Source organism: Diospyros lotus, chromosome 13 (assembly GCF_014633365.1).
Source record: "Diospyros lotus cultivar Yz01 chromosome 13, ASM1463336v1, whole genome shotgun sequence".
Taxonomy (NCBI): Eukaryota; Viridiplantae; Streptophyta; class Magnoliopsida; order Ericales; family Ebenaceae; genus Diospyros; species Diospyros lotus.
The window spans coordinates 6366027-6393118 of record NC_068350.1 but is presented as its reverse complement, the minus strand read 5'-3'; the positions used below and the strand labels follow the sequence as shown (position 1 = coordinate 6393118).

General features: G+C 38.1%; 1 protein-coding gene across 1 annotated transcript; it reads right to left on the bottom strand.

The window, feature by feature from the left end:
- Window positions 1-354: 354 nt before the first annotated feature.
- LOC127789196 (uncharacterized) lies at window positions 355-27085 on the bottom strand. Its single transcript, XM_052318014.1, has 9 exons — window positions 26962-27085; window positions 25735-26104; window positions 16279-16447; window positions 15843-15895; window positions 12841-12946; window positions 11938-12728; window positions 11116-11343; window positions 10985-11041; window positions 355-774 (listed from the first exon to the last, which is right to left on the bottom strand). Exons 2-9 carry the CDS (start codon window positions 26083-26085, stop codon window positions 595-597), a joined length of 1935 nt encoding a protein of 644 aa, XP_052173974.1. The 5' UTR covers window positions 26086-26104; window positions 26962-27085; the 3' UTR covers window positions 355-594.
- Window positions 27086-27092: the final 7 nt, after the last annotated feature.

The following is a 27092-nucleotide window of genomic DNA, read 5'->3' as shown; positions in this document are numbered from 1 at the left end:
TTCACTATGTGAGATTAACTAAAAAATAAATAAAATTAAAAATAATTTAAATAAGAACACATCTTTTGTATTTATATACACCCATATACTTTAATTGAAAACATTTTATACCAGTTCAACTTCAAAGAAGTTCGTGAAAGACAAACCATATGAGATGCTCATTTGCCATAATACTTTTTTAACACGAATTCACAGCTAAATTGCAATATTATATAGCTTATAAGTTAAATGGCTCCCGAAGGGACCTGGAAGGCCCCCAGCTAGATTCCCTAGCAAAACTAACAAATAGAGGATAAGTCCTAGCCTGTGATAATTTGCATCCTAAGTACCACATGAAGCCCCCCCACCCCAAAAAAAAAAAAGGAGAAGTTGCATTACGCGCCCAGCATTCAACAGATTTCACATTATTATGTTTCTGTACGTCAGACTCAACCTGAAACTTTAATATGAATTTCATGATGGCAAGGCCAGCCTTCAAAAGATTCCACACTATGTTTATATGCATGTCAGACTCAAATCCAAAGTAATCAGAACTAAGGTACACACACGTTCTCCAGTATATTGTCCTGCTGCAGTTGACTAAGTCCTCCATGTTCAAGTCCTTGTGCCCAGAATTCTGTGGTTGAGCGGTAGAGTGGAAGAGGAGACATGGCGAACACATGAGAGCTTGGCCTTGCAGTCCCTGGGGTATGGATGAATGATGGCCAGTTCACTGACACGGCGAAGCACAGATTTCGGTAAGGGCTGCCAGGCATGCTTTTGGTTTTGCTCATCCTGCATCGTCCATTTTCAGGTACTTCAATATTGCAGTCATCATTGTCGACTATCACACAAAATGCAATATCTTGTTCACTCCAAGCAAGAAAAATAATACAGTCGGAATGATACAATATGAGAATTATCAAAAGTGTCTCTCTAAAAAAGGAACTCTGTTTATCGTACAGAAGAAGTCCAAAGCAGGTTGAGAGCCAACCGGAATTCCTCAAAATGCTAACTTACGCCAAGTTGAAAGGGAAATTTTTGTGTCAGTATTTTACTCAACATACCAGGTAGTTCTAGAATATTATTTATAGCATGTTTGAAGTAATTGCTACTATAAGACTACTGTCTTTAATATGCCGGTGCAATTCATTTTGCAGATTGTGGAAATAAGAGATCGGGAGGCCAACAGGCCGAGAAAATTGCAAAGATGAGGATCCAAAGTTCTAGGGAACTTAGAGAGAGGAAAAAGAAGATAATTCAGTTTATATAATTTATTTTAAATTGTATTCCTAAAATTTAGAGATAGTTAGTTTGTATTTTAAATAACTTGGATATCTTATAAATAGAAGAGACAAATGAGCAAGGGTTCACGCATTTACTTGGATGGATGTGGGTAAAGAAGTTAGTCCAACATCAAAATCAAAATCAAAACCAAAAACAAAATCAAAATCAAAACCAAAAACAAAAACAAAAACAAAAACAAAATCAAAATCAAAATAAAAAAACAAGATCAAAGCCAAAGCCAAAAACAAAATCATAGATTAAGGATTGGGTCATGGAACATAAGAACATTAATAGACAAAGCTATGAAAGTGGTAGATGTGATTATTAGGAGAAAGATTAATATTATGTGCCTTGAAGAGACGAGATGGGTAGGGAAAAGGCAAAAATTTTGTCAGAAAATGGATATAAAATATGGTACACAGGAAATGATCGAGCAAAAAATGAAGTGGGGATCATTATGGATAAAAGCTTAGTAGATGAGATAGTAGATGTAAAGAGAATAGGGGGTAGGATTATTATGGTGAAGGTTATTCTAGAAAGAATGACTGAATATCTTTAGTACATATGCACCACAAGCGGGATTAGGTGAGGAGATAAAAGCAAAATTCTGGGAGGACCTAGAGGGACTCATACAAATGATACCAAGAGGAGAGAAAATGATTATAGGAGGTGACTTAAATGGTCACGTAGGTAGAGACGAAAACTGCTATAGAGAGGTACATGGAGGGTAAGGATTCGGGGAAATTAATAATGAAGGTAAGTCTATTCTAGATTTTGCAATGGCATATGGGCTGCTCATAACCAATACTAGGTTCAAAGAACGAGACAAACACTTAATCACATATAAAAATATCACATTAAGCACCCAAATAGACTACTTCCTCATGAGACAAGAGGACCGGGTATGTTGTAGGGATTGTAAGGTGATACCGGGAGAGTGTTTGACTACTCAACATAGACTTCTAGTACTTGACGTCCAAGTAAAAAATTGGAAGAGAAAAAATCACATAAAACAAAATCCAAGAATCAGGTGGTAGGATTTAAAAGGGGAGAAACAACTAATCTTCAAAGAAAAATTAAGGGGTAGAAGAGAATGGAATGGAGAAGGACAGACAAACCAAATATAGAGAGAAATAACTAATGCCCTGAGAAACACAGCAAATGTAGTGCTTGGAGAGACAAATGGTAGAGCCCCTAACCTTAAGGAGTCTTGGTGGTGGAATGAAGAAGTGCAATTGAAAATTAAAAATAAGAGAAATTGCTATAAGGTTGTATATCAGTGCAACAATGAAGAAAATCAAAAAAATTATAAAGAATCAAAAAAGGCAACAAAAAAAGCTGTTAGTGAAGCAAGGTCAAAAACATACGAGAATCTATATAAACGACTTGATACAAAAGATGGAGAAAGGGATATATATAAATTAGCTAAAACAAGAGAAAGAAAAACAAGGGATTTAAATCAAGTGAAATGCATAAAAGATGAAAATCAAAATGTATTAGTGAATGAGGGAGCGATTAAGGAGAGATGGAATGAGTATTTCACAAAATTATTCAATGATAATGGCGACACAAGAGTTAGGTTGGGACATCTTAGTAACTCCGAAAGGAATGTGAGCTATACATTTTATCGACGCATAAGTCCAAATGAAATAAGGCAAGCATTAAAAAAGATGAAAAATCATAAGGCGGTGGGACCGAATAATATACCAATAGAAGCACGGGAGAAGAGGGTATCTCCTGACTAACGAAATTATTTAATGCGATTCTTAAATCAAAAAAGATGCCAGATGAGTGGAGGAATAGTACTTTGGTCCCTATATATAAGAACAAATGAGATGTTTAAAACTGTGAAAATTACAGAGAAATTAAGTTAATGAGCTATACCATGAAACTCTGGGAGAGAGTAATAGAGCAGAGGCTCAGAAAAGAAACAGAGGTCTCAGAAAATCAGTTTGGTTTCATGCCCGGTAGGTCAACAATGAAAGCTATATACCTACTGAGGCGCCTAATGGAAAGATATCGGGATCATCAGAAGGACCTACATATGGTGTTTATAGATCTAGAAAAGGCCTATGATAGGGTCCCTAGAGAAGTATTATGGGGGTTTTAGAGAAGAAAGGAGTCTGAATAGCCTATATACAAGCCCTTAAGGACATGTATCATGGTGCAGAGACAATAGTCAGAACATGCGGAGGGGATACTGAACCGTTTAAAATTACAATAGGATTGCATCAAGGTTCTGCACTAAGTCCATACTTATTTGCTTTAGTAATGGATGAACTCACTAAAGATATTCAGACAGAGGTGCCATGGTGTATGCTATTTGCAGACGACATAGTGTTGGTGAATGAAACAAAAGGAGTGAACACTAAGCTTGAGTTATGGAGAAACAATTTAGAATCTAAGGGATTTAAATTAAGCAGAAAGAAAACAAAATATATGGAATGTAAATTTAGTAAGAATGCAAGAGTAGAAGATGTTATAATAAAATTGGAAGACCAAATCTTATAAAGAAAATACCATTTTCGATATTTAGAATCAGTGATTCAAAAAGATGGAGAAATTCACGAGGATGTCACACATAGAATTAAGGCAGGTTGGCTAAAATAGAGAAATGTATCGAGGGTGTTATGTGATGGTAAAATCTCATTAAAATTGAAAGGAAAATTATATAGGACAGCTATAAGACCAGTTTTGTTGTACGACTCAGAATGTTGGGCAGTCAAATACCAACATGAGCAAAAGACGTGTAGCGAAGATGATGATGTTAAGATGGATGTGCGGTCATACAAGAAAAGATAAAATTAGAAATGAAGTTATTCGTAATAAGATAGGAGTAGTGCCAATAGAGGAGAAGATGAGAGAGACTAGACTAAGATGGTTTGGTCATGTGAGAAGAAGACCAAGAGACGTTCATGTGATGAGAGTTGATGAAATAGAACAATTAATCAAAAAAAGAGGTAGAGGCAGACCTAAGAAAACTTTGAGGGAGACATTAAAATTTGATATGAAGTGTATGAATCTCAATGAATGTATGACAAAAGATAGAAATACATGAAGTCTAAAATTCATCTAGCCGACCCCACATAGTGGGATAAAGGCTGGATATGTTGTTGTTATCAAACCCTAAGGGGTTAGCTGCAGCATAATCCAGCTCCTTTATACCCGTACCTGCCAATCTAGCCGTTATTCACAATGGCCGGCAGAAGTAGCCAATCCTCCGAGATCATTCCCCTACCAAACAGCAACCCTGGAACCATTGACAACATAACATGTTCACCATTACGAGGCACAAGCTAAATGATCAGAACTATCTTCAATTGTCACAATCAGTGTTGATGTTCATATGTGGCAAGGGAAAAGATGATTATTTAACTGTAGCCACAACCAAACCGGGAGAAACAGAATCAAGGTTCAAAGCTTAGAAGTCCATAAATAATATGGTGATGTCTTGGCTCATCAACTCTATGACAAACGAAATAGGTGAGAATTTTCTTCTTTATGACTCTGTACAGAGATTTGGGCTGTTGTTGCTAAGGAAGCCTACTCACATATTGAGAATACCTTTGAATTATTTGAGATAAAGAGTATGCTTGATGATCTAAAGCAAGAAGATTCCCATATTACACAGTATTTTAACTCCCTAAACAAGTATTGGCTTCAATTGGATAAGTGTGATACTATTCAATGGAAATGTACAGATGATTCAGGAAGGTACAAGCAGATTGTGGAAAAGAAGAGACTATACAAGTTTCTCATAGGTTTGAACAAAAACCTAGATGGAGTAAGAAGGAGAATTCTTGGTACAAAGCCTCTACCAAGTCTTAGAGAGGCGTTTGCAGAAGTTCAAAAGGAGAAAAGCCAAATGAAAGTCATGCTAAAGCCTACAAACCCGACCTTGGAGCAATCGACTTTAATCACCTGGGGAAGCCATCACACTTCAATTAAACAAAAGAAGGGGTGTCCATGGTGTGGTCACTGTCACAAGACATGCCACACTAAGGATACTTGCTAGGAAATCCATGGGAAGCCACTTGATTGGAAGTCGGCCCATGAAAGGAAGAGTGGAGGCAGGAAGAGTAGAGGTACCTTAGCCTCCACAGAGGAAACCACAAGAGCCCCATCACCCAACCTATTCAGCAAAGAACAGATGAAATGGCTTCAAAATATGTTTGGCAAGACTCAGATTTCTCAGTCTCCTACATTGGCATCTGGTTCTATAGCTCATAAAGGTAACATCTTGCATGCCTTGACTGCTAAGAGTAATTTTTCTACTATATGGATTGTTGATTTAGGGGCTTAAGATCACATGACTGGAGATACTAATCTACTAACTAGATTTCAACCATGCAAGCAAGATTGGATGGTAAGAATTGTTGATGACTCATTGTCAAAGGTGGCTGGAATAGATTCAATTGTTGTATCTACAAATCTTACCTTAAATTCTATACTCTTGGTGCCAAATCTAGACTGTAACCTATTATCAGTTAGTAATTTATCAATTGATCATGATTGTGTGGTTAAATTCTCACAAAATCAGTGTGAATTTCAGGATCAGATTTCGGGGAAGACGATTGGCAGTGTTGAGACATGTTCGAGACTCTACATCCTTCAAGGGACTACTTCCAGCAATAAGCTTGCTCATTTCAACAATTGTTCCTCCATTAAATCCTCTATTTGTCTCTCTAATTTTCATTCTAACAATAATAGTGCAATCATGTTATGGCATTATAGACTAGAACATCCTAATTTTGCTTACCTCTGAAAACTGTTTCCCTCATTGTTTGAGAATCAAGACCCACATATGATGCAATGTAAAATCTGTCAATTCTCTAAACAAATTCGAAACACTTATCCCAGTCAAACCTATACTCCATCTTACCCTTTTTCTTTGATTCATAGTGGTGTGTGGGGACTTTGAGAATCATTACAGGGGCTCATTGGTTCATATCCTTTATTGATGATCATACTCGTCTTACTTGGGTATTTCTTATGAAAGATAAATCTAAAGTTAGTCCTATTTTCCAAACCTTTCATTCAACGGTGTAACAACAATTTAATGCCAAAATTCAGATCCTAAGGACTGATAATAGCAAAGAATACTTCAATTCTATTCTTGGTCATTATCTCTTCCAACAAGGCATTATACATCAAAGCTCATGTGTTGATACCCCCCAACAAAATGGATTGCTGAACAGAAAAACCGACACCTGTTAGAAATGGCAAGATCCCTATTATTTTCTATTAATGTCCCCAAACATTTTTTGGGTGAGGCTATTCTTACGGCCACGTACATTATAAATAGAATGCCCTCACATCCTAAAGCATCAAACTCCTAGTCAACTTCTCCTCACCTCCTTTCCTCACACTCGGATTCTTTCACAAATTCCTCTAAAAATTTTTGGTCGTTGTGCATTTGTTCATGTTCACAACCATCTTAGAAGCAAGCTTGATCTTGTCCATCAAATGCACCTTCCTAGGCTACTCTTCTCATCAAAAAGGTTACAAATGCTACTCTCCCGAGCTTTAGAAATTCTTCACCTCTATGGATGTAACCTTTTTTGAGCATCAGCCATATTATCCCAAATTTAATATTCAGGAGGAAAACACTCGAAATAACTCTTCAAAATACCAGATTTGGGATATTCTATTTCCCTACTAATAACCAACTCCCTGCAAGTAACCAGGAGCCTAAGAAACCAGATTCTAATTCCTCGATCAGCCATTCCCCTTCTCCTACCAAGGAATTTCAAGTTTATTCTCTGAGACAGTCTAACCATGAGGAAAGTGAGGACCAAACATGCCCTAGGACTGATCAAGAGGCTGACCTAAATTCAGATTTTGTGATAAAATAAGGGGATGATAAGGGGAAGGAATACAGCCACTAGTGAGAATTCTAACATTGCTTCTATTGATGATGAAGATTTACATTGTTCTATTGTCTTGAGAAAGGGAGTAAGATCATGCACACAACATCCTATACAGAACTATATCTAATACAAGGGTCTCTCACCCAAATTCAACACATTTATTTTAAATATGGTTAAGTGCAAGTTCCCAACACTATTCAAGAGGCTTTTCAACATCCTAAGTAGAGGGAGACTGTCCTTGAGGAAATCAAGGCTTTGGAAAAAAATGAGACATGGGATATCACTAATTTACCTCCCGGAAAGAATCATGTGGGGTGCAAATGGGTTTTTACAGTAAAATATAGAGAGAATGGAAGGATTGACAGGTTTAAAGCCCGACTAGTGGTAAAGGGCTTCACCCAATCATATGGTATCGATTACCAAGAAACATTTGCCCATGTGACAAATACCATGGGATATCACTAAATACCATCAGAGTTTTGTTGTCCCTATCAGCAAATTTGGATTGGCCTTTGCACCAGTTAGACAAAAAGAATGCATTTCTAAATAGAGATCAGAAGAAGTCTACATGAAAATTTCCCCTAGATATGAAACTAAGCTTACAAGAAACAAAGTATGCAAACTAAGGAGATCGCTTTATGGACTTAAACAATCCCCGAGATACTGGTTTGAGAGATTTACAAGGGCAGTCAAGAAGCATGGATTCAATCAATGCCAAGCAAACCACACCTTATTCATCAAGCACTCCCTGAAAGGTAAAATTTCTATTCTTATTGTATATGTGGACGATATCATTGTTACGAGAAATGATATTATTGAAATCAAAAGCCTTAAAGAAGTACTTGCAAAGGAATTTGAGATTAAGGATCTCGAAAGTCTAAGATACTTCTTAGGCATAAAAGTTGCAAGGTCCAAAGAAGGGATTTCAGTCTCCCAAATGAAGTATATCCTAGATCTCCTAAATGAGACAGGGATGTTGGGTTACAAACTAGTAGATACTCCTATGGATTCTACAGCAAAATTAGACATTGGCAAAGAAATCACTCTAGTTGACAAAGGAAGATATCAAAGGTTGGTGGGAAAGCTCATGTACATGTCACATATTAGACCAGATATAGACTTTTTTGTGAGCATTGTAAGTCAATTTATGAATGATCCCAAAGAAAAGCACTTGGAAGCAGTTTATCGCATCCTAAAGTACTTAAAATTAACTCTAGGCAAGGGATTAATGTTCAGGAAAATGGCAAACCGAGAGATAAAAATCTATAGTGATGCTAATTAGGCTGGGTCAATTCTAGATAGAAGATCAACCTCTAGATATTGTTCATTTGTACGGGGAAATCTAGTTACTTAGCGTAGCACGAAACAATTTGTTGACTCTAGAAGCAGTGCGAAGGCTGAGTTTAGAGCTATGGCTCAAGGATTTTGTGAAGGAACATGGCTAAGAGGGCTACTTCAAGAATTACAAATACCTATGATAGAACCGGTACAAGTATTGTGTGATAACCAATCGACTATTAGTATTGCAAAAAATTCGATTCATCATGACCGGACAAAACATGTGAAGATTGACAAGCATTTCATCAAAGAGAAGATAGAAGAAGGGGTATTCAAGTTAAGCTACACTCCTAATAGTCAAGTAGTTGACATTCTCACTAAGGCTCTACCAAGAAGAATATTTGATAAATTAAGTTTCAAGCTTGGCCTAAACAACATATTCAGCTCAGCTTGAGGGAGAGTGTAAAAATAAGAGATCGGGAGGCCAATAGGCTGAGAATATTGCAAAGATGAGGATCTAAAGTTCTAGGGAAGTTAGAGATAGAGGGAAAAGAAGATAATTCAGTTTATATAATTTAGTTTAAATTGTATTCCTAAAATTTAGAAATACCTAGTTTGTATTTTAAATAACTTAGATATCTTGTAAATAGAGTAGACTTCTATAGGAGGTAGATATCTTGTACTCATATGTATATATACATCCTATGCAAGAATGAAAAGGGTGTGTTTTTCTTTTCTCCTAAATATTTTCTACACATATGATAAAAGTTTTATGTAAAACCTGCATGCAGCATATGTATGTGTGTATAAATATGTATATATATGCTTACCCACATCTGTTTAATAAATTACATGTATTTACACCTATATGATAACCAAAAAGCAGAGAAGAAATGCACCAGCAGATACAAGCATCAAGCACTTGGGATAATCTATATTGTGTTGCAAGCCAATTAGAGGTTGTAAAGAGTCTAAGAGGTCAAGATCAAATAATGGACTTTGAAATCTAGCAAACATGCTATATGAGTAAACTATGTGATGGAACATGACCATATCAGTTGTCTTCATTCACTACTATCTTATGAATCTTTTTCATATAAAGATGGTGTCAAAATTTTATCTCATCATTCCCTTGCTAGAGGCTTGCATAAGGAAGGCATCCAGTATAAAATTTTGCCACATTATTTTTTTATATGGATTTGTATTATCAATGTGACTTTTTGAAGTCAATTGACATTATAAATGTTGTATCACTGACTCTTAACATGATTAGGATAAGGTGCAGTTCATCATCATGGTGAAGAAATTTAAGAAATTTGAAAATCTGCATCAAGTTCATGATATAGATACCTAAAAGATGAGAAGACGTGCATCCTACACAATTTAAACTATATTTTAACTAGGATTAGATTTGATCTAAAAGCAAACAAGAGTACCAGGACAAAGATGTTTGAGAACACAAAGAAGGCAGCAATCAAGGAAATGAATCATTTTTCCCCAACGAGAAGGCCTTGACAGGATAAGTTCCATATTTTGACTACTAATAAATTGATGATAGTGTTAATTGACCGTTATAATTTTCCAAACCACAAAATCCTCCAAGCATTTTGACAAAGCATGAATCTTATGTTCATATTTTAGAAGTTCCATATCTCCAAACCACAAAATCTTATATTCATATTTTCCTGTTATGCTCATATCTTATGTTCTTATTTTTTACATAAAGCCTCTTCTGAATATAGCAATGGTTGTGGACACATTACAATGACAATACGATGCCTAAGATGGTTGCCAAGGCTACTAAACTGACATGCCTGGTGCTGTGTCTCAGTCTTGTGCTTTCACATTTATAGTCATGTATCAATTTCATATTTAGCAGTGGTAGGCATCAGATCCCCCCATCCTCCGCCCCCCCCCCCCCCCCCCCCCCCCCTCTCTCTCTCTCTCTTCTCCAATAGGAAGGCATGGGATCTATATAGTCAGGTTCAGGTAGATAATGGAAAAATCATTATGACCCAAAGTAGGTTGGGGACTTGGTAGAAGCCTAGAAGGTTAGCCTACTCAGACCATGCCCTAGCTGTATTACAATATCATAGATACCCCTACCATATAATAATGGTATAAAAAAATACTTTATTGCAAAAGAAATATTCAAATTTAGTTTCCCTAATTTTTCGCATAAAAAAAATCTACTTCAATTGTGTGTTGTGTTTTTACTATATATTTCAAATGTTTAAATTGTCTATAAATTTTTGAAGTTTTATGTGGGTTTTAACTTGTCCAAACCTATTCAGTCAATCCTACTTTCCAAAAGCAGGTGGGAGATGGGCTAAGGGTGTTCAACATGTCATGGATACCGAATCCAGGGGTAGAATTTGTTGCAGACTTGGGAGCAGGTATTCAACAAGATTTTTCTATTAGAGGCTGGATAGAGTTGAGCTAAAACATCCCACACCACTCTGTTGACATGGCAAACCACTGTAGTTAAAGGTTAACGATTTAGGTAACCAATCAGCCAATTCAAACAAAAGGACAAACGGAAGAATGAGGAAATATATAAGACACTGAACTTCTCTGTTGCGCTGATTCTGTGAACAGCTAGCTCTTAAAAGATTCCGCCATTTGTCCTGTAGAGTTCACAAGTAAACTTTCAGCTTTGCAGGCTATGCAACTTTTTAGAAGATTAAGCATTAGTGCTTACTTTGAGATCCACGGGTGTCCGATGAGCAGATGATGAGAATAGGAGCCTCTTTATTGCAGTCCATTTTCCAACTCCACACTGAGAAACACCCTCAATTAACCTTGTTACCTCAGAGAGCTTCCAAGGTCTATGATGCTTCCTCTGACCACCATAATATTCTGATCTTACTGTTGTCGTGCATTCATCTTCTGAATCATCTGGAGAAGGTTCATTTTCATAGTTTGCTCCCTGCAAGTGAGGGAAAAATATATAGGAAGTAAAGTTTTAGGAATCTTGAGGCAGTAAGTTAACATGCTCAAATTAATATGCCTGCACCTGGTTTTTGTATGTGTTTTTTTTTTTTTTTTTTGGGGGGGGGGTGGTTGGGGGGGGGGGGCGCCGGCAGCTAGGAACCTTCTCAAGTTCAAAAAAATTTGAGTGCACAAGTAGTACTGAATCCTTTGAAACATTGGCAAATTGCATAATAAGGACCTTCAGCATCATTTTAACAACAAAAAGCAGGTCATATGACCCTTAGCTGAATATTTTTCCTACACAGATAAACCGATGGTAATCTGCATTTGGTTGTGACCAAAGGACTACCTCATAGCCCTTTTTGTGGTTCTCTCAAAATGTACTTGTAATCCAAGCATCCTACTCTATTGACTAAAAATTAATTACTTAAAGATGGAAATGAATAAAATTACATAAGATTGGCCATGTATTGATGGAGAAATCCAGGGGATGTTGAAATTAAATTGAGTGGATTTTCTTATCCGAGCCAACTTCTCATGGAAGTTGTATAATGTTAGAACATGGAAAACAAAGTAAAAATTTCCTTACCAATGTGGGCAAATGTTCATCCAAATGGTCTTTGCAAACTCCAGAACCATGCTGCACTTGACTACCAGCATCATGACGAGACTCCTCAGGAACCAACATCATTGCTCTGGATCCAATATCATGATCCCTGTGAAGTCTACTTTCCATGAACTTGTCTTCTGAAATAGAAGCAGAAACCTCACATCTTCTCCTAATACATCTTGAATTAAGGTCCGATGATTCTTCAATATATCTCCTAGTAGGCTTACGCAATCTCTTTTCTGTGAGGAGTGTCTCTATTTGGTCAGCCCCAGCAGGATTGTTTCTCAATACATCTTTAACATCAGGTTCTTGTTCTACACCTTTTTCTCCTGGATAAGCAATGTTTTCTACCAGAACTGTTGTACTAGACAGGTTCCCTGCGGTAAGACCATGAGTCAAATTTTTATCATTTTGCTTCTCACTTGAAGAGAAGACACCTTCTTCCAAGAAATCTGAAACCTCTTCCAACTGGTTGACCTTTGCTAAATCAAATGAGGTAGGGAGTTGCATAGAAAGACTGTCAGGAACTGGTGTTTTACACTCACAGTAGCAGCCAAAGACACCATCTAATTTGCAAATATTATTTTCAAGTAGATCATTATGGCATTCAGGCATCCGAACAAATGTTTCCAGTGATGTAGACATCCCAAGAGCTCTATCAGCAGTTCTGCCAAACCCTGGAATCTGATGTTCTAAACCTGAATTCCCTGAATGCAATGCTTCACTGGAATTACAATCTGATTTGGGAACTCTTTCAGCAAATTCAATATCTGCCCCATGAAATTGTTAAAAACAAATATAAGAGTAAATTATTGGGGAAAAACAGTGAATACGACAGTAATCAGTATTAAGCATAATGGCTTCAAACTACACAATACTAACAATAAGAAGGTTCACCTAGAAGATAATCATCACATGTACTGCTAGCATCATTTGCGGCTTCAAGAATTTCCACCATACCAACTTTGCATGGCATTACCTCTAATACCTACCAATTAAACAATATATCATCAGTATAGCTACATTCCATATGACAAACACCATTTAATGGATGTACAAACACTATTTAAGGTTTTTATTACAGATGTATGCATGAGATCTTTATTCAATGGACTGATATTTGAGTAGAACCTAATTATATCAGGGACAAACACAGATAGGTAATACAGTCTCAAAAGCAAAATGTAAAAACAAGCCCAAGAAGACTCTGTGATTCTGGTAGACAGGTCAATGCACCCAGATCCACATAATTCTGTTGTCAGACAGGGATGTGCAAAGCTGGTGTTTCACATGCATTAACACACCAAGCTCAATGTTAAAGAAGAAAGACGGCATATGATGAATTTCACATAGGAAGTTTCCACTGGAGATATTAGCTCAATACAAATAGGAGAAATGATAAGTGACACAAATATGAATATAAGAATTAGTGACATGATTAAATTTTGTAACAAATATGTATCATGCAGGGCACTTAAGTACTCACATGTATAAAATATAAGCATAGCTGGGATGAGAACATTACAATGCATGAGCAAGGGCAACCATACACAAAAAAAAAAAAAAAAAGATTGTCCTTGAGAGTAGCACCCATTGAAGGTGGGATGTGCAAGACATGATTAAAATAGTCTGAACACATGAAAAAAAAAAAGGCAATAAACTCTCATGTGAAGAGAGTAGATCAAATAGAAGAAATTGTAGCCAAAAAAGGTAAGGAAAACCAAAAGTAAACTTGGTGAGAAACTCTCAGACATGATTGGGATAAAATGACCTTATAGATGATATGTTATCATAGAAATGATTGGTGAGCTAATATTCATGTAGTCAACCCCACCTATTGGAAGACTTGACTGTGTAGAGTGGTTACCGTAATCTGCAGAGTGCTGCAAATGTCTTTGAAAGTTAAAACTACTATAAACAGTAATCAAACACTTTATACCAATCAAGTGTCAATACTTGTCTTCAGTAATACGTTGAATATTGAAAATGGCTTGAGTAAGATAGAATTGGATCTCAAATCTTAGCTAGATCTAGGCTTCCCTCAGACCAAAACAAAAAACTAAATGCATGTAAGCTTAAAGTTCATTGAACAGAGACCCTTTCTGAGGTCTGCTTAAAATATACATTCTAGCCCCAAGTTCTAAAAATTACAATTATCACCCTTGTTTTGAACTTCAATAACACTTCCAAACTTCCCACTATAGCCCTGTCAGTCAACTAACAGCTTGACTTGGTCAAAATATAAATCTTTTTTACTAGCCTAACATACCCTTTCCATTATGTAAAAAAAAAAAATTAATTAACTAATTAATCAGCCAAATTAACTTTTAATTACTTGATCTTCTAGAAACACACACTCTCCTCCATTCCCTGCCTATAGTCCAACAAGCTGACCAACCCAGGCTAAAACCAACCACCAGCCAGTCGTCCATCATATTACCAATAACAAGCCACCAACATACATTACCCCAACCAAGTTACCTGCTACCAACCAACCACAACAGCCTAGTGCCGCCACCTAAAGTCTTCAATCCTGAAAATACCACCACCATGCTACGAGCAGGAGACCATGAATATGCCTTGAGATGAGAGGACCTCATCCTTGACAAAGTAGGAGTGTCCAGTAAAGGCAACATTGAAGGATGTTATGGAGCCATCCTCCATGGTAGGGTGCTAAAGACTGATGGAGTTGTCCCCTAACATTGTAGTGATTGTGCTGGAACTCTTAGTCGCAGCAATCCCGGTGACCCTGTCAGTACGAGCCCTCATTGCTGCCAGCTAAACCATAGTCTCCAGCACTCTCTATCTCTGTTAGCAATCAATGCCCATATCTTTTCTGAATTTGACAGAGGGAAATGAACATAGGAAGACAAAAGAGACAAAGGAATGGGGCAACAATGCATGCACACGCACACATATATGGGTAGCTTTGCATGGTACTTGGGTTGAAACATGCACAGTGCAAAAATGGTGAGAGTAAGAAATATGATTGATAAAAGTAGTGACGGCAGGAGAGAGAGAGGGTGAGGAAAGAGATTTATTTTTATTTCATTTTTTCCTTATTTTTTATATTTTTGGGGACTTTGCTTTATCTTCTTTTGATTTTTTTTTTAACCTTTTTATTGGTTTTGTTGACTCTTTTTTTATCTTCTTGTAATTTTATAATTAAAGCATGATTTTGATATATAAGGGCAAAGCATCTAATTAACCAATCCCAGGTAATTACTTTAAGCAACATAATCTTAGAGAAATACTCATTTGAATTTTCAAATCAAGGGTCAGCATGTGTATTTTAGGCAAACCTCAAAAGTGATTAGCATAATTTACCCTACAAAAATAGCATATCAAGACTAAATCCCAATATGTGGGTCAGCTACATGATTCTAGTAAATCATCAATCATTTCTATATATTGTCTGATCTTCTATAAGGCCTTTATAACTCATATCCTACCTAAGAGTCTCCCACCAAGTTTTTCTTGGTGTTCCTCTCTACCTCTTGCTAAAGGCTTGTTCCATTCCATTCACTTTCCTAATAAGAGCCTCTATTGGTCTTTTTCTCAGAGCCAATACAATTTACACTAAATTTAAAGATACTTTTGAGTTAGCAGAGTTCATAGGATCGTACAATAATGAATTTTTTCACAAAGTTTCACTTTAAGATCATCATATAAGAAAAGTTATTATGGCCATTTGGTGATGCTGACATTAAAAAACTAACATTAGCCAAAAGTACATGTGCACATGGATGAATCTAATATAGAAATCAATCCATTTAGGCAATCATATGATAACTGGGAGAAATGCATTGAAACCCCAAGAATAAAATGTTAAAAACAATGAAAAGAGACGTCGTAAAATGTAGAAAAAAAAAGGCATAACGTACTTCCAGTTTCATATCATCTTCCCCTTTCTGAGTAGCATCTGAATCCAGACAACCTTTGCAGAATCACAAAAATGCAACATTGTTAGAATCATTTGTTAGTGAATAGAAGAAAATAAAAACCACTAAGAAATGCCAGGAATCAATTGTATATATGTCCAATGAAAGAATTCAACTCGTTGTGTGATAATTAATCCTGTATCCCTAACTGATAAGGCCAAGAATATGGGAACTTTAAAACATGTATATGCGTGCTGGGTAGTATCTGAAATCAGCCAATCTTTGCAGAATCACAAAAATCCAACATTATACAACAATCACAAGATCTACTAAACTAAAATGTCCACATATTGAACAAAGATTATTAATAACCCAAAAATTTCTCAAAAGTGCTCCTTGCATGCAAAGACACAGTAGCAACACCAGTTGTGAACCATACCAAATTTGCATGGAAGATTTTCAATTGCCATGCATTTGCTGGGATTTTCCATATCAAAACCTAAGATGTGATCCACTGAAAGATGATCATCTTTAGGTTCCACAAGTAGGCACTCAACTTCAATTGCCTCATCTTCTAATGCAGGAAGAAAGGAATTTCCTTCCACAACCTAAGAGTAGAAAACACCATGTTACATCACAAGCTCATGAAAGGAAATAAATCAAGTGGAAAGAGACCAATGCTGATCCAACCATCATTATACGAAAGCAAATACACATTAGACAGAAGTTTCAGTTGTTTGCTGGATCACTAGTTCAGAGGGCTTGACATTTTTTGGGACTTCGTCGGAAAAATGAAGCTACCTCATGATGTCATTGCTGCAAGTGATCATGCCTTCAGCAAAGGTGTATAATTGGTGTTGTTTTATTGTTTATCTGGATTCTGAGGAGCATTTACCAAGAATATAATTTTCCTTCATCTAAAATCAGTTCAGATAAAAAATACAAAAATAAACAGTAAAATGCACAGCTAAGCACACATAAAAGACCTAAGACCAATATAATAGCTTCAGAGCACATATCTTCAGTTGGTTGGCAGAAGAAAGAGAAAAATTAAATTAATAAATAAAAACAGGGGCAAGATTTTTCATTAATAGCTAGAGAAATTAAAATCATATAGTTTTAGGTCAAAATTCTAACACTAGGTATTGGTTTCGGATGATCTGCCAATTGAATATATTTAATCAAATATCATATACTAACAAAGAAATCCAATTTCTGGACAAAAGGGACAAATTTATGATGCTAAAAAATGGTAGACCTAATTTTGGGACATGAACCGACTTTTATATGAAGTAGTAGGAGAAAAAAACGAGATGGAACTTTAAAGTCAAGCATCAAATCCTAACCAACTATGCATTTTTCTTAACCACTTGGGGACAGCTATGTCTGTCTTGTTTGCCATTCTGCTTTTCCAAAGCATGCCATCCACTAGGGCTTCATCATTGAGAAACCCGACACTCTAATGCTATTAACATTTGTATTAATTGAGCCACTCTTTGAACTTGTTGTACATTGTAAAACAATTTACTTGATTTTCATACATTTTACTTTCAGAAGAAGCAGATATACTTTATCGAGAATTTTTCTATTTTTAATCACTTCTAATTCCACAACACATTCACCTTAGCCACACTTGTTTGACTAAATTTGTATTTCACATTTTGAATTTAGTATAAAATTATTTTAAGCCCTTTTTCATTTTAAAGCTTTTCAGTGAATTCCCAACTGAACATTTGCCTTTATTTTGTTTTATCAACTAAAGCAACGTAAGAATCATGTTATTTGATCTTCTGTATATCTAGCGGATTTATTCATAACTAACATAAAAAGATAAGATTCAATTAATTGATTTGCTAAACCACCCTAATAAGAGATAATCCACCCAGACTTGCTGTGTTTTGAAACCTGTTAAACCCGCACTCATGCCAAATTGAATATCCTCATCCATCCTCACCTCTCCTAAGTTAGACAATTTAAACTCACCTCAAACACAAAAAGTAGAATACAAAGTTAAAAACATTATACATAATTAAACTAAAGTTTTTTTTGAAAAATGAAGGAATAAAGCTCTGAAATTTCTTATATAATCAAGGAATTTTTGCAGTATCATTACAGTATGGCTGTCTAAAATGCAGTGATATAAACTTTACCTTGTGTCTACCTGCTTTGGGTTCTAACTATTTCTCGTCTCCCACTCTTTTACCTTGAGTCAACCTGCTTTGGGTTCTAACTATTTCTTCTCTCCCATGCTTTTAGTTTTACCTTGTGTCTACCAGCTTTGGGTTCTAACCATTTCTCGTCGCCCACTCTAACCCAATTATAGATCCCAAACCCTTCTGGTGCTGGTGGATTACTTAATTTTTTTGTCAATTATCATCCCTAAGTCCACAATGGTAGTTAAGTCATTAATCGCCTCTAAAATGCCCTCACCATAATCTTAACTCTGTTGGGCATGGGCCACATGGCTGTCAGATCTCAGAATCTGACTGGAAGTTACTTCCAGAATTTAGGAAAAAAGGGAAATAAGAGAGGGAGAACGAGATAGGAAGAGAGAGAGAAAATTGAGATTGAATTAGGAGGGAAAGGACTTGTGGCTTAATCTTCACATATCCCCATCCTCGTGAGTAGCTTCTTATCTATAGGAGTTGGTTACACTAGAGACTTCCTCTAACTACCTCTCTAGAATCTCCAAGTGGCCATGTGCCAAGTGGCTTATTACAGTTATACCAGTCTCCCTTATACCCTGCTACACCATTCTAATTACATACCAGCCCTTGGGCTATGACACTCCCCACCCCTTGAAATATTTCTTGTCCCCAAGAAATTAGAGGAAGCTGGCCACTCTGGGATAGCGTTGAAGGAGCTCCAGAAGGTATTCCCAGGTGGTGTTATCTGGATGTAGGTGCGTCCATTGGACTAGGACTTGAGTAATTGGCAAGGAATCTCTGTAAATGACACGCTAATCTATCACTGCCTTGGGCTCCACTTCCATTACCGTATCATCATGTAGCTCTGGTAAATCTTTGCTAGCATCAGTCTTATTGCCCATCACCTTCTTGAGAAGAGACACATGAAAGACCGGATGTAACCCCACACCGTCAGGTAATTGCAACTTGTAGGCTACGGTTCCAATCTTGGCCGCTATTTTGAAGGGACCATAGTACTTGAGGCTAATTTTAGAGATAGGTCCTTGTTAGAGTATCTCACAGCTTTCTAGTCTATTCTCTCAACTCAACCAGCTCCCTATTTAACCCAAGAATATACTGATAACAGAAAAACATAAAGGAAACAACACAACCACAGAAAACAGCAAGATTTATCCTAGTTCGGTCTTGAAATCCAAGACCTACATCCAGACGGAGCCACTGAAATCCACTATCTTGAACACCCAAGGATGATTACAACGAGAACTTAATCCCTCCTGCCCATATACACTGAAAGCTATAGGGAATACAAGCTAAGAACCAGCCACTCCCAACCTCTCGCACTCAATCCCAAATCAAGACAGTAAACCGGAAACAATCCTTCACGATTTCTGGGACACTAAAACTCTCCCCTCTTACAAACCTATCCACGACCCCTATTTATAGGATATAGGGGTGGCGGAGCACAAGATATAAAACTAACTGACTGCCTAACAAAATAACTAATTCATAAGGCCGGTTGCCTTCTTCTAGAAACAAACCTTCTAGAAGAACAATTAAATTCTAACGCTAAAAACAAGAAATAGAATATGCAGCAATACAAAGTACATGATTTACATTTTATCTAATCTAATACAAATGTTACAACAGTCCCTTTTGGAATAAGTGTTGTTGGAACCTTTTTACCTTCAGAAATACTTCGTCACCCACCTTAAAGGTCCGATCAGTGCGGTGCATGTCTGCCCTATGTTTCATCTTCTGTTGAGCCATGTTGAGTTCCCTCTTTATTACATGTACCGTGCCTGTAGGTAGTGGTCAACTGATATTTCTGCTGGAGTGTAGTGGATAACAGCAGGAATTATAGGAGGAGGATAGCCAAATAAGGCCTCAAATGGGGTTCTTTTGTGGGCTGTATGGAAGTTGGTGTTATACCACCATTGAGCCAATGATAACCAACGGCTCCAACTTCTGGATTTTGTAAAACAGAGGCACCTGAGGTAAGTCTCCAAGCACTGGTTAAAGCGTTCAATTTGTCCATCGGTCTTTGGATGGTAACCAGATGACATTTGAAGCCCGAGCCCTAGCCCTTGACACAATGTTTTCCAAAATTGGCTTGTAAATATCTTATCACAGGTCTGAAACCATAGCCCTCGGTACACCATGAACTTTAAAGACGACATCTATCAGCTTCCTGGCCACTTCAGTAGCTATGAAAGGGTGAGCAAGGAGAAGGAAGTGACTGAACTTAGTCAGTTTATCTACAACTATCGGGATGGTGTCAAACCTTTCGAACTGAGGTAGGGCCTCGATGAAATCCATCGAGATCTGTTCCCAAGCTTGGGAGGGAATCTCCAATGGTTGTAATAGGCCGAGATATGGGACTTGCTCATGCTTGCACCGCTGGCAAATGGGGCACTGCAGCACATACTGAGTGGTGTCCTTCTTTAGGCCGGGCCAATAGAATAATTGTCTTACCCGACGATATGTGACATTTAGCCCCGAATGCCCCCCTATGGGTGAATCATGTAATGCTTGCAGAATTCTGCCTCTCAGTTGATCATCGTTCCCTATGACCACTCGGCCTTGGTATTTGAGCAAGCCTCCCTGGAAGGAGTATCCCGCCTCTCCTTGAGGATGTACTGTCAGCCGAGTGATTTTGTCCTTAATCCATTCCGTGTTCTCATAACTGTTAGTTATCTCCTGGACCCAATCTGGTACCAAGGCTGAAATGGCGTAGCAACTAACAAGCTCCACTTTCCTTGACAATGCATCTGCCACTAAGTTTTCCTTACCCCTTCTGTATTGGATGATATAGTCATATCCCATCAATTTAGTAATCCCTTTACGTTGCAGTTGGTTGTGGGCCCTTTGTTAAGACAAGAACTTCAAGCTTTCATGGTCTGTTCTTATGATGAATCGCTTGCCTTCTAGATAGTACCGCCACTTTTCCACTGCCACCGGTAATTCTTTATCGTATATGCTGAGGCCTAAGTGCCTTGGTGCAAGGGTTTGGCTCAGATATGATACTTCCTGACTTAGAACAGCTCCTACTCCCACGTCACAAGCGTCCGTCTCCAACACGAATTCTTTCGAGAAATCTAGAAGGGCTAGTACCGGAGCTTGAGTCATGGCTGCCTTTAATGCTTCAAAAGCTTTATCTGCCTCACTGCCCCAGTGGAAATTATTCTTTTTAAGTAAAACTGTCAAGGGTTTGCTCAATACCCCATAGCCTCTGATGAATCGCCGATAATAGCAAGTGAGCCCTAAGAAACCCCTCAATTCCTTTAATGTTTTTGGTGTAGGCCAATCCTTCATAGCTGTCACCTTCTGGGGGTCTGTACTGACTCCCTGATCAGTGATTATATGGCCTAGATATTCCACTCTTAGCTCTGCAAAGGTGCATTTAGACTTCTTCACAAAGAGTTGATGGCTTTTAAGGATTTCGAATACCTTCCTTAGGTGGGTTACATGCTAGTTTAGGCTAGGGGCTATAGATTAATATGTCATCAAAGAAGACCAGCACAAATTTTCAAAGATAGGGAGCAAAAATGTGGTTCATGAGAGCTTGGAAGGTGGGGCGTTAGTAAGACCAAAAGGCATTACCAAGAATTCATAGTGTCCTTGGTGTGTTCTAAAGGCTGTTTTATGGCAGTCATTTGGGTTCATTCTGATATGGTGGTAACTAGAGGTGAGATCTAGCTTTGAAAATATGGTTGCTCCTGTTAGTTTGTCTAAGAGGTCCTCAATGATAGGAATGGAAAATTTGTTCTTGATGGTGAGTGTATTTAGTTGCCGATAATCGACACAAAATCTCCATGATTTGTCTTTTTTCTTTACTAAGAGGACTGGAGAAGCAAAGGGACATTGGCTAGGTTGAATGAGGAATTTGTCTTTAATGAGTTTCTCAATTTCTGCCTTTTGGACAGGTGAGTAGCGATAGGCTCTTATGTTAACTGGTTCAACATTTGGTTTGAGGTGGATGGAGTGGTCAAGAAATCAATGTGGGGGTAAACTAGTAGGAATGGCAAATAAATCCTCAAACTCCATCAACAATGAGCGAATAGGGTCTAGGGAATGTACCTGAGTGTGGTTGAGATCAACAGAGTGGACTGTAGGGTGGCCTTTTGTTTTTAGCATGACATTCCCGCGGTAGCTGCCCTTCTCTAGGGCATATAAGGAATGTAGTTGACCCACTAACGTTCCCCCTTGATCTAGTAGCTTCTGCAATCTTTTGCCTGAAACAGCCTTGCACTCCCTGTCTCTTGACACCCCTTCAAAGTGATTTTCTGGCCTTCCTTGTCAAAGGTGACCTCTAAGCTAGGGTGTTAAAGTCAAATACCAGAAGGCTTATCGTCCTCATCCAGTCCACACCCAACACAATGTGACATCCCCCAAGCCTAAGAATCCACAGATCCACTGCAAACTCATGACCCCCCATCTTCCATTTGAATCCTCTGCACTTGTAGTGACTTACCATCTTGCTTCCATTTGCAATCATCACCGACAAAGGGGTAGTCTTTTGCATCTCACACTGCAGGGCAGAGGCAGTTTCCTCATCAAGGAAACTATGGGTGTTGTCGCTATCAACGAGCACCACCAAATTCCTCTTCCTTGTTGTTCCCCTTACCTTCAATACTCTGCCCAATGCATGCATTGATATTTCCCCTCCTTCGTCTTCTTCTATCTCCATCTCAGGTTCCTCCCTTCCATCATGTTCCTTTTCTTCTTCCTGGTGGCCTTCCATAGTAAGCAACATTCGTTTGCATTGGTGTCCTGGGCCAAACTTCTCTCCACAACGAAAACATAGTCTCAGTTGTTGCTTCTGGTCGAGGGTGAAATCCTTAGTCAGGTTTGGCGCGAGCGAATTGGGGTCTTCCCGCCACCCCATTCCTTTGCCATGGTGGATTGTTACCCTTACTTGCAGTTCCAAACAAATTCTCCTCCCTACTCCCTTTAGGGGACAACTGATGTCTCTTGACAAAAGCATCCAATGCCATCTCATGCAGGTAAGCTTGTTCAGCGGCTTGTCCCACAGAAGTAGGGTAAAGCATCTTGACCGTGGGGTGGATTTGTTCATCCAACCCGCTAATGAAGCTGGATACGAAATAAGCTTCATCCAAAGAGGGGTGAGCTAAGGATAACAACGATCTCAGCTCCTCAAATTTCACCAAGTATTCCTCCACCGATCCCTTTTGCTTAAGCTTATTGAATTCCTCTATGACATTAGTCCTTGTCTTCTCCCCAAACCGATTGCATATGTCGTTCACAAACCTTGACCAACTCAGCTCTTCTCTTCCCCTACTCCAATTCTGGAACCAAGCATCGCCCACATCATCCAAGTAAGCCGCAGCCATATTCACCTTGTCCATCTCCGCCACTCGGTATTGGTAGAAGACCCTCTCACAACGTCTTACCCACCATCGAGGTCGATTGCGCTTGAACAGGGGAATGTCCATCCTTGACCCTTGAGGATTGGAGTGGTTTATTCCCCCTCCTCAGTTCGTTGTATCTTCCTCTGTTTCCCCCCTATCCCCTACCTCTACTAGGTCATTAGGCCCTTGCCTCGCTCGTGGTGTAGTCAGAATTGGCGCCGAAGAGGCCCTCGAAGGAAAATCAGTCAGCAGACTAACCTAGGGTTGCCCAGCAAAAATGCCCAAAGCAGCACTCACCTGCTGGCTTAACCCAGCGAATTCCTCCCTAATTCCATTAACAGCCCGATCGAAGTTGACCACGTATCCCGCAAACTCCGATCTAATTCCACCCGCAACCCGATCCAAATTGGTCATGTATTCCGATCGACTCCTACTAATCTCCTCCTGGGTGTTCTGTATGCCTAATTCCAGAGTTTCCAGGTGATCCTCTACTTGTGCCTGGTTCTAGCGCAGTTCGGCTTCCATGGCATCCAACCTCACTTTCGCCTGCTTTGCTCGTGTTCCGTCGACCATTCTACCCTCCGATAGGTCACTAGGCTCTGATACCAAATGTCAGATCTCGGAATCTGACTAGAAGTTACTTCCAGAATTTAGGGAAAGAAGGGAAATAAGAGAGGGAGAACGAGATAGGAAGAGAGAGAGAGAATTGAGATTGAATTAGGAGGGAAAGAACTTGTGGCTTAATCTTCACATATCCTCATCCTCGTGAGTAGCTTCTTATTTATAGGAGTTGGTTACACTAGAGACTTCCTCTAACTACATCTCTAGAATCTCCAAGTGGCCATGTGCCAAGTGGCTTATTACAGTTATACCAGTCTCCCTTATACCCTGCTACACCATTCTAATTACATACCAGCCCTTGGGCTGTGACAATGGCTTTTCTGGGAATGTTATTCAAGTTTTGCATTGAGTGGCTGGAAAGTTTAGAAGGACTCAAACATCTTTTTGAGGATTATGTGTGGCAGTGGCAATTAGGGAAATTAGGCTAACTGTATATATTATATTAAGTGAGGGGTAGCTAGGAAAATGTCCCAGTTATATCATCCCTCTTGTAACTCACACCCTTGTGTCTATAAATAAGAGGTGTGGGGTAAGAGAGAGCCTAGAAAGATAGCCTTGTAATCTTGCAGTGAGAGTTCTTGTGTATCAATGAGGGAAGAGGGATTGTGCGAGTGAGATTCTTGTACTGTTTTTCATCAAGTTCCAGTGGATTGTTCTCTCTGAAAGCAGCTGGATGTAGGGCTGATTCTATCAGTTCGAACTAGGATAAATCTCGGTGCCTATTGTGTGGTTTGATTGTTCTTAACTTTGATCTTTCTTTCAATTCTGTTTCTGTTCTTTACTTTCGGTTTATGTTGTATGTTGTATCAGCAAGTTATTGAGGGTGAGAGTTAGTGATTTGTTGGCTTCTTGGGTGATTTAACAGACTGCCAGTGCTCTCAATCTAACAGGGAATGCCTTTCTTTGCCACAGACCATCATAGTAATCTCTAGGGACCTCTATCATGGGCTTTCTGTTAACCTGTAAACATATGAAAATATTTCATACTCTTTCCATATATTCCCACTCAGTAAAGCAATTGTTTCTATTGATTATAAAAAGAAGGAAGGGAGCATTAGGCAACAGCAGTCATTGTAAAACTTTGACAGCCGTTTACCACATGGGTTCTGAAAAATTAAATCTCAAACCCCAACGTTGCAATTAGCTACAGTGACTTGTTAAAAAAATAAAAACAAAAAAGGTCTGTCATGGCCATATCAGTATAGTGAACCACAACGCAGAAAGGCCTTCAAATTCTACTCCAGCTGCTAAATCAGCCAGCAACGGCGACAGTTCTCAATGATTCTGGATAATTTTGCACGACAATATTGATCAATTCGTCAAATGGTAATCCCGACATCTTTCCTTCGGCAAAAATAGTTTCAGATTTAATGTAGAGTGCAAACACTTGCGCCATATTCTTTATCTTGTATGAACGATAAATTAATGTTTTTCTTAGAATCTATTAACAAGGAGGGCATGCGAATCATCATTACAACACAATTACAAACCACAAACACAACAATCAAATGAAAATCATCATGCACGAAATTCCTTCTATCAAACAATAACTAGCTTTTTGATCACGCAGAATCCTATCATCCTCTGATTTTACTTATTATTACAAGAAAACATCAAGACTAACCAATTTGGTCCCAAAAGCTACAAAGATCCACCTTCGAACGCTCAAGTATACAGAAAAACTCCGAAAACCAAAAAGAAAAAAATTAAATCCACATTTATACACAAAATAACAATCACAAATATATGTCCAATGACCTGAATCATCAGTGCGGTGAAGCAGAAGGCCCGAACAGTCCGAAGAAGCGAATGAGAACCAGAGAGAGTGTGTGTTGGTGTTGGAAAGAGAGGACGAAGGAAAGGCGAAGCGAAGGAGTAGAAAGAGAGCGACGCGAAGAAGGAACAAAAAGTGAGGGAAGCTTCCTGGTCTTGGGTTGGGCCACTGAATCTCATTCGACGGAATCGAAATGTTATAGGACGCTGTGACTGTGAGGCGGTTTCGGTATAATATACGCTTTGGAGTCCGCCGCGGCAGCACGTCACTCTCCGCGGCGGTATAAATGTTGCTTGGACTGGATTGTTGCTAATGCTGGCTGATTCTGGCGGCATACTAACCCCCACTCTCCTCCTAAATCAATAAAACCAAGCACCGCCCCGGATAAAGTATCATGAATATCAAGATTTGAATTAGTGTAAAAATTTATTAAAAAATTTAAATTCTACATAAATTGCATTAAATGTCTAATTCTAAATATATATATATAGATTCTGTCCACATTTAAATTTACTTAAAAATATATTATTTCTCTCTAAAAATGAATCAGACAAATCTCAAACAATAAATTTAAAAAAAAAAAAAAAAAACACCGCCTGGTCTTATAATTTTGAAGTATTTCATATGAATGATTTTAACTATTACTTTTAAATTTATAAATGCAAACAAACAAGATGAAGCTCAAGATTAAGAACTTCATGCATGTCTTTAATTGATTTAATTTTCGTGTGCTTTTAAAATTAAGAAAAGAAGACAAAAATATACCATTTGGCTTGATTTAGTTATTTAGAAAAGAAAAAACCTTATTTCCAAACAAATGGCAATTGTCTCTACATAAACGTTTCAAAATAGGACAGGGATGGCTCAAATTTTGTCATGCAGATATTAGAAAGGATTTTATTTAGAACCCTCCACTGATTTAATTGCTCTCTCATTTTCACAAGATATACAATTCAAAATATCAAATAACATATTTAATATATATATATATTAACCACTGGAAAAATAAATGTGAATATTTCTGAGTAACGAGGCCTTTTCTCAATAATTTAATTTGCTTGTGAAATCAAATATCTACGATATTACCTGATTCCTCAGATGGTTTGACCAAATGAGGAGCACTCCACCTTAAAACTATTGAATACCAAATATCTGCACCATTAACAATGGAGCATTAACAAAACGTAGGAGGACCTAAAACTATCCATTACCACTGTAACCTTCCAAGAGAAGTCTCGAAATCTGTCCATAGAACTAGAGAATTCCAGAAGCTTCCAAGCCTTGCTTCCTTTTCCTGCAGCCCAGAATCAAAGCATGCTGGGCATGACAACCGGCTCTAAGA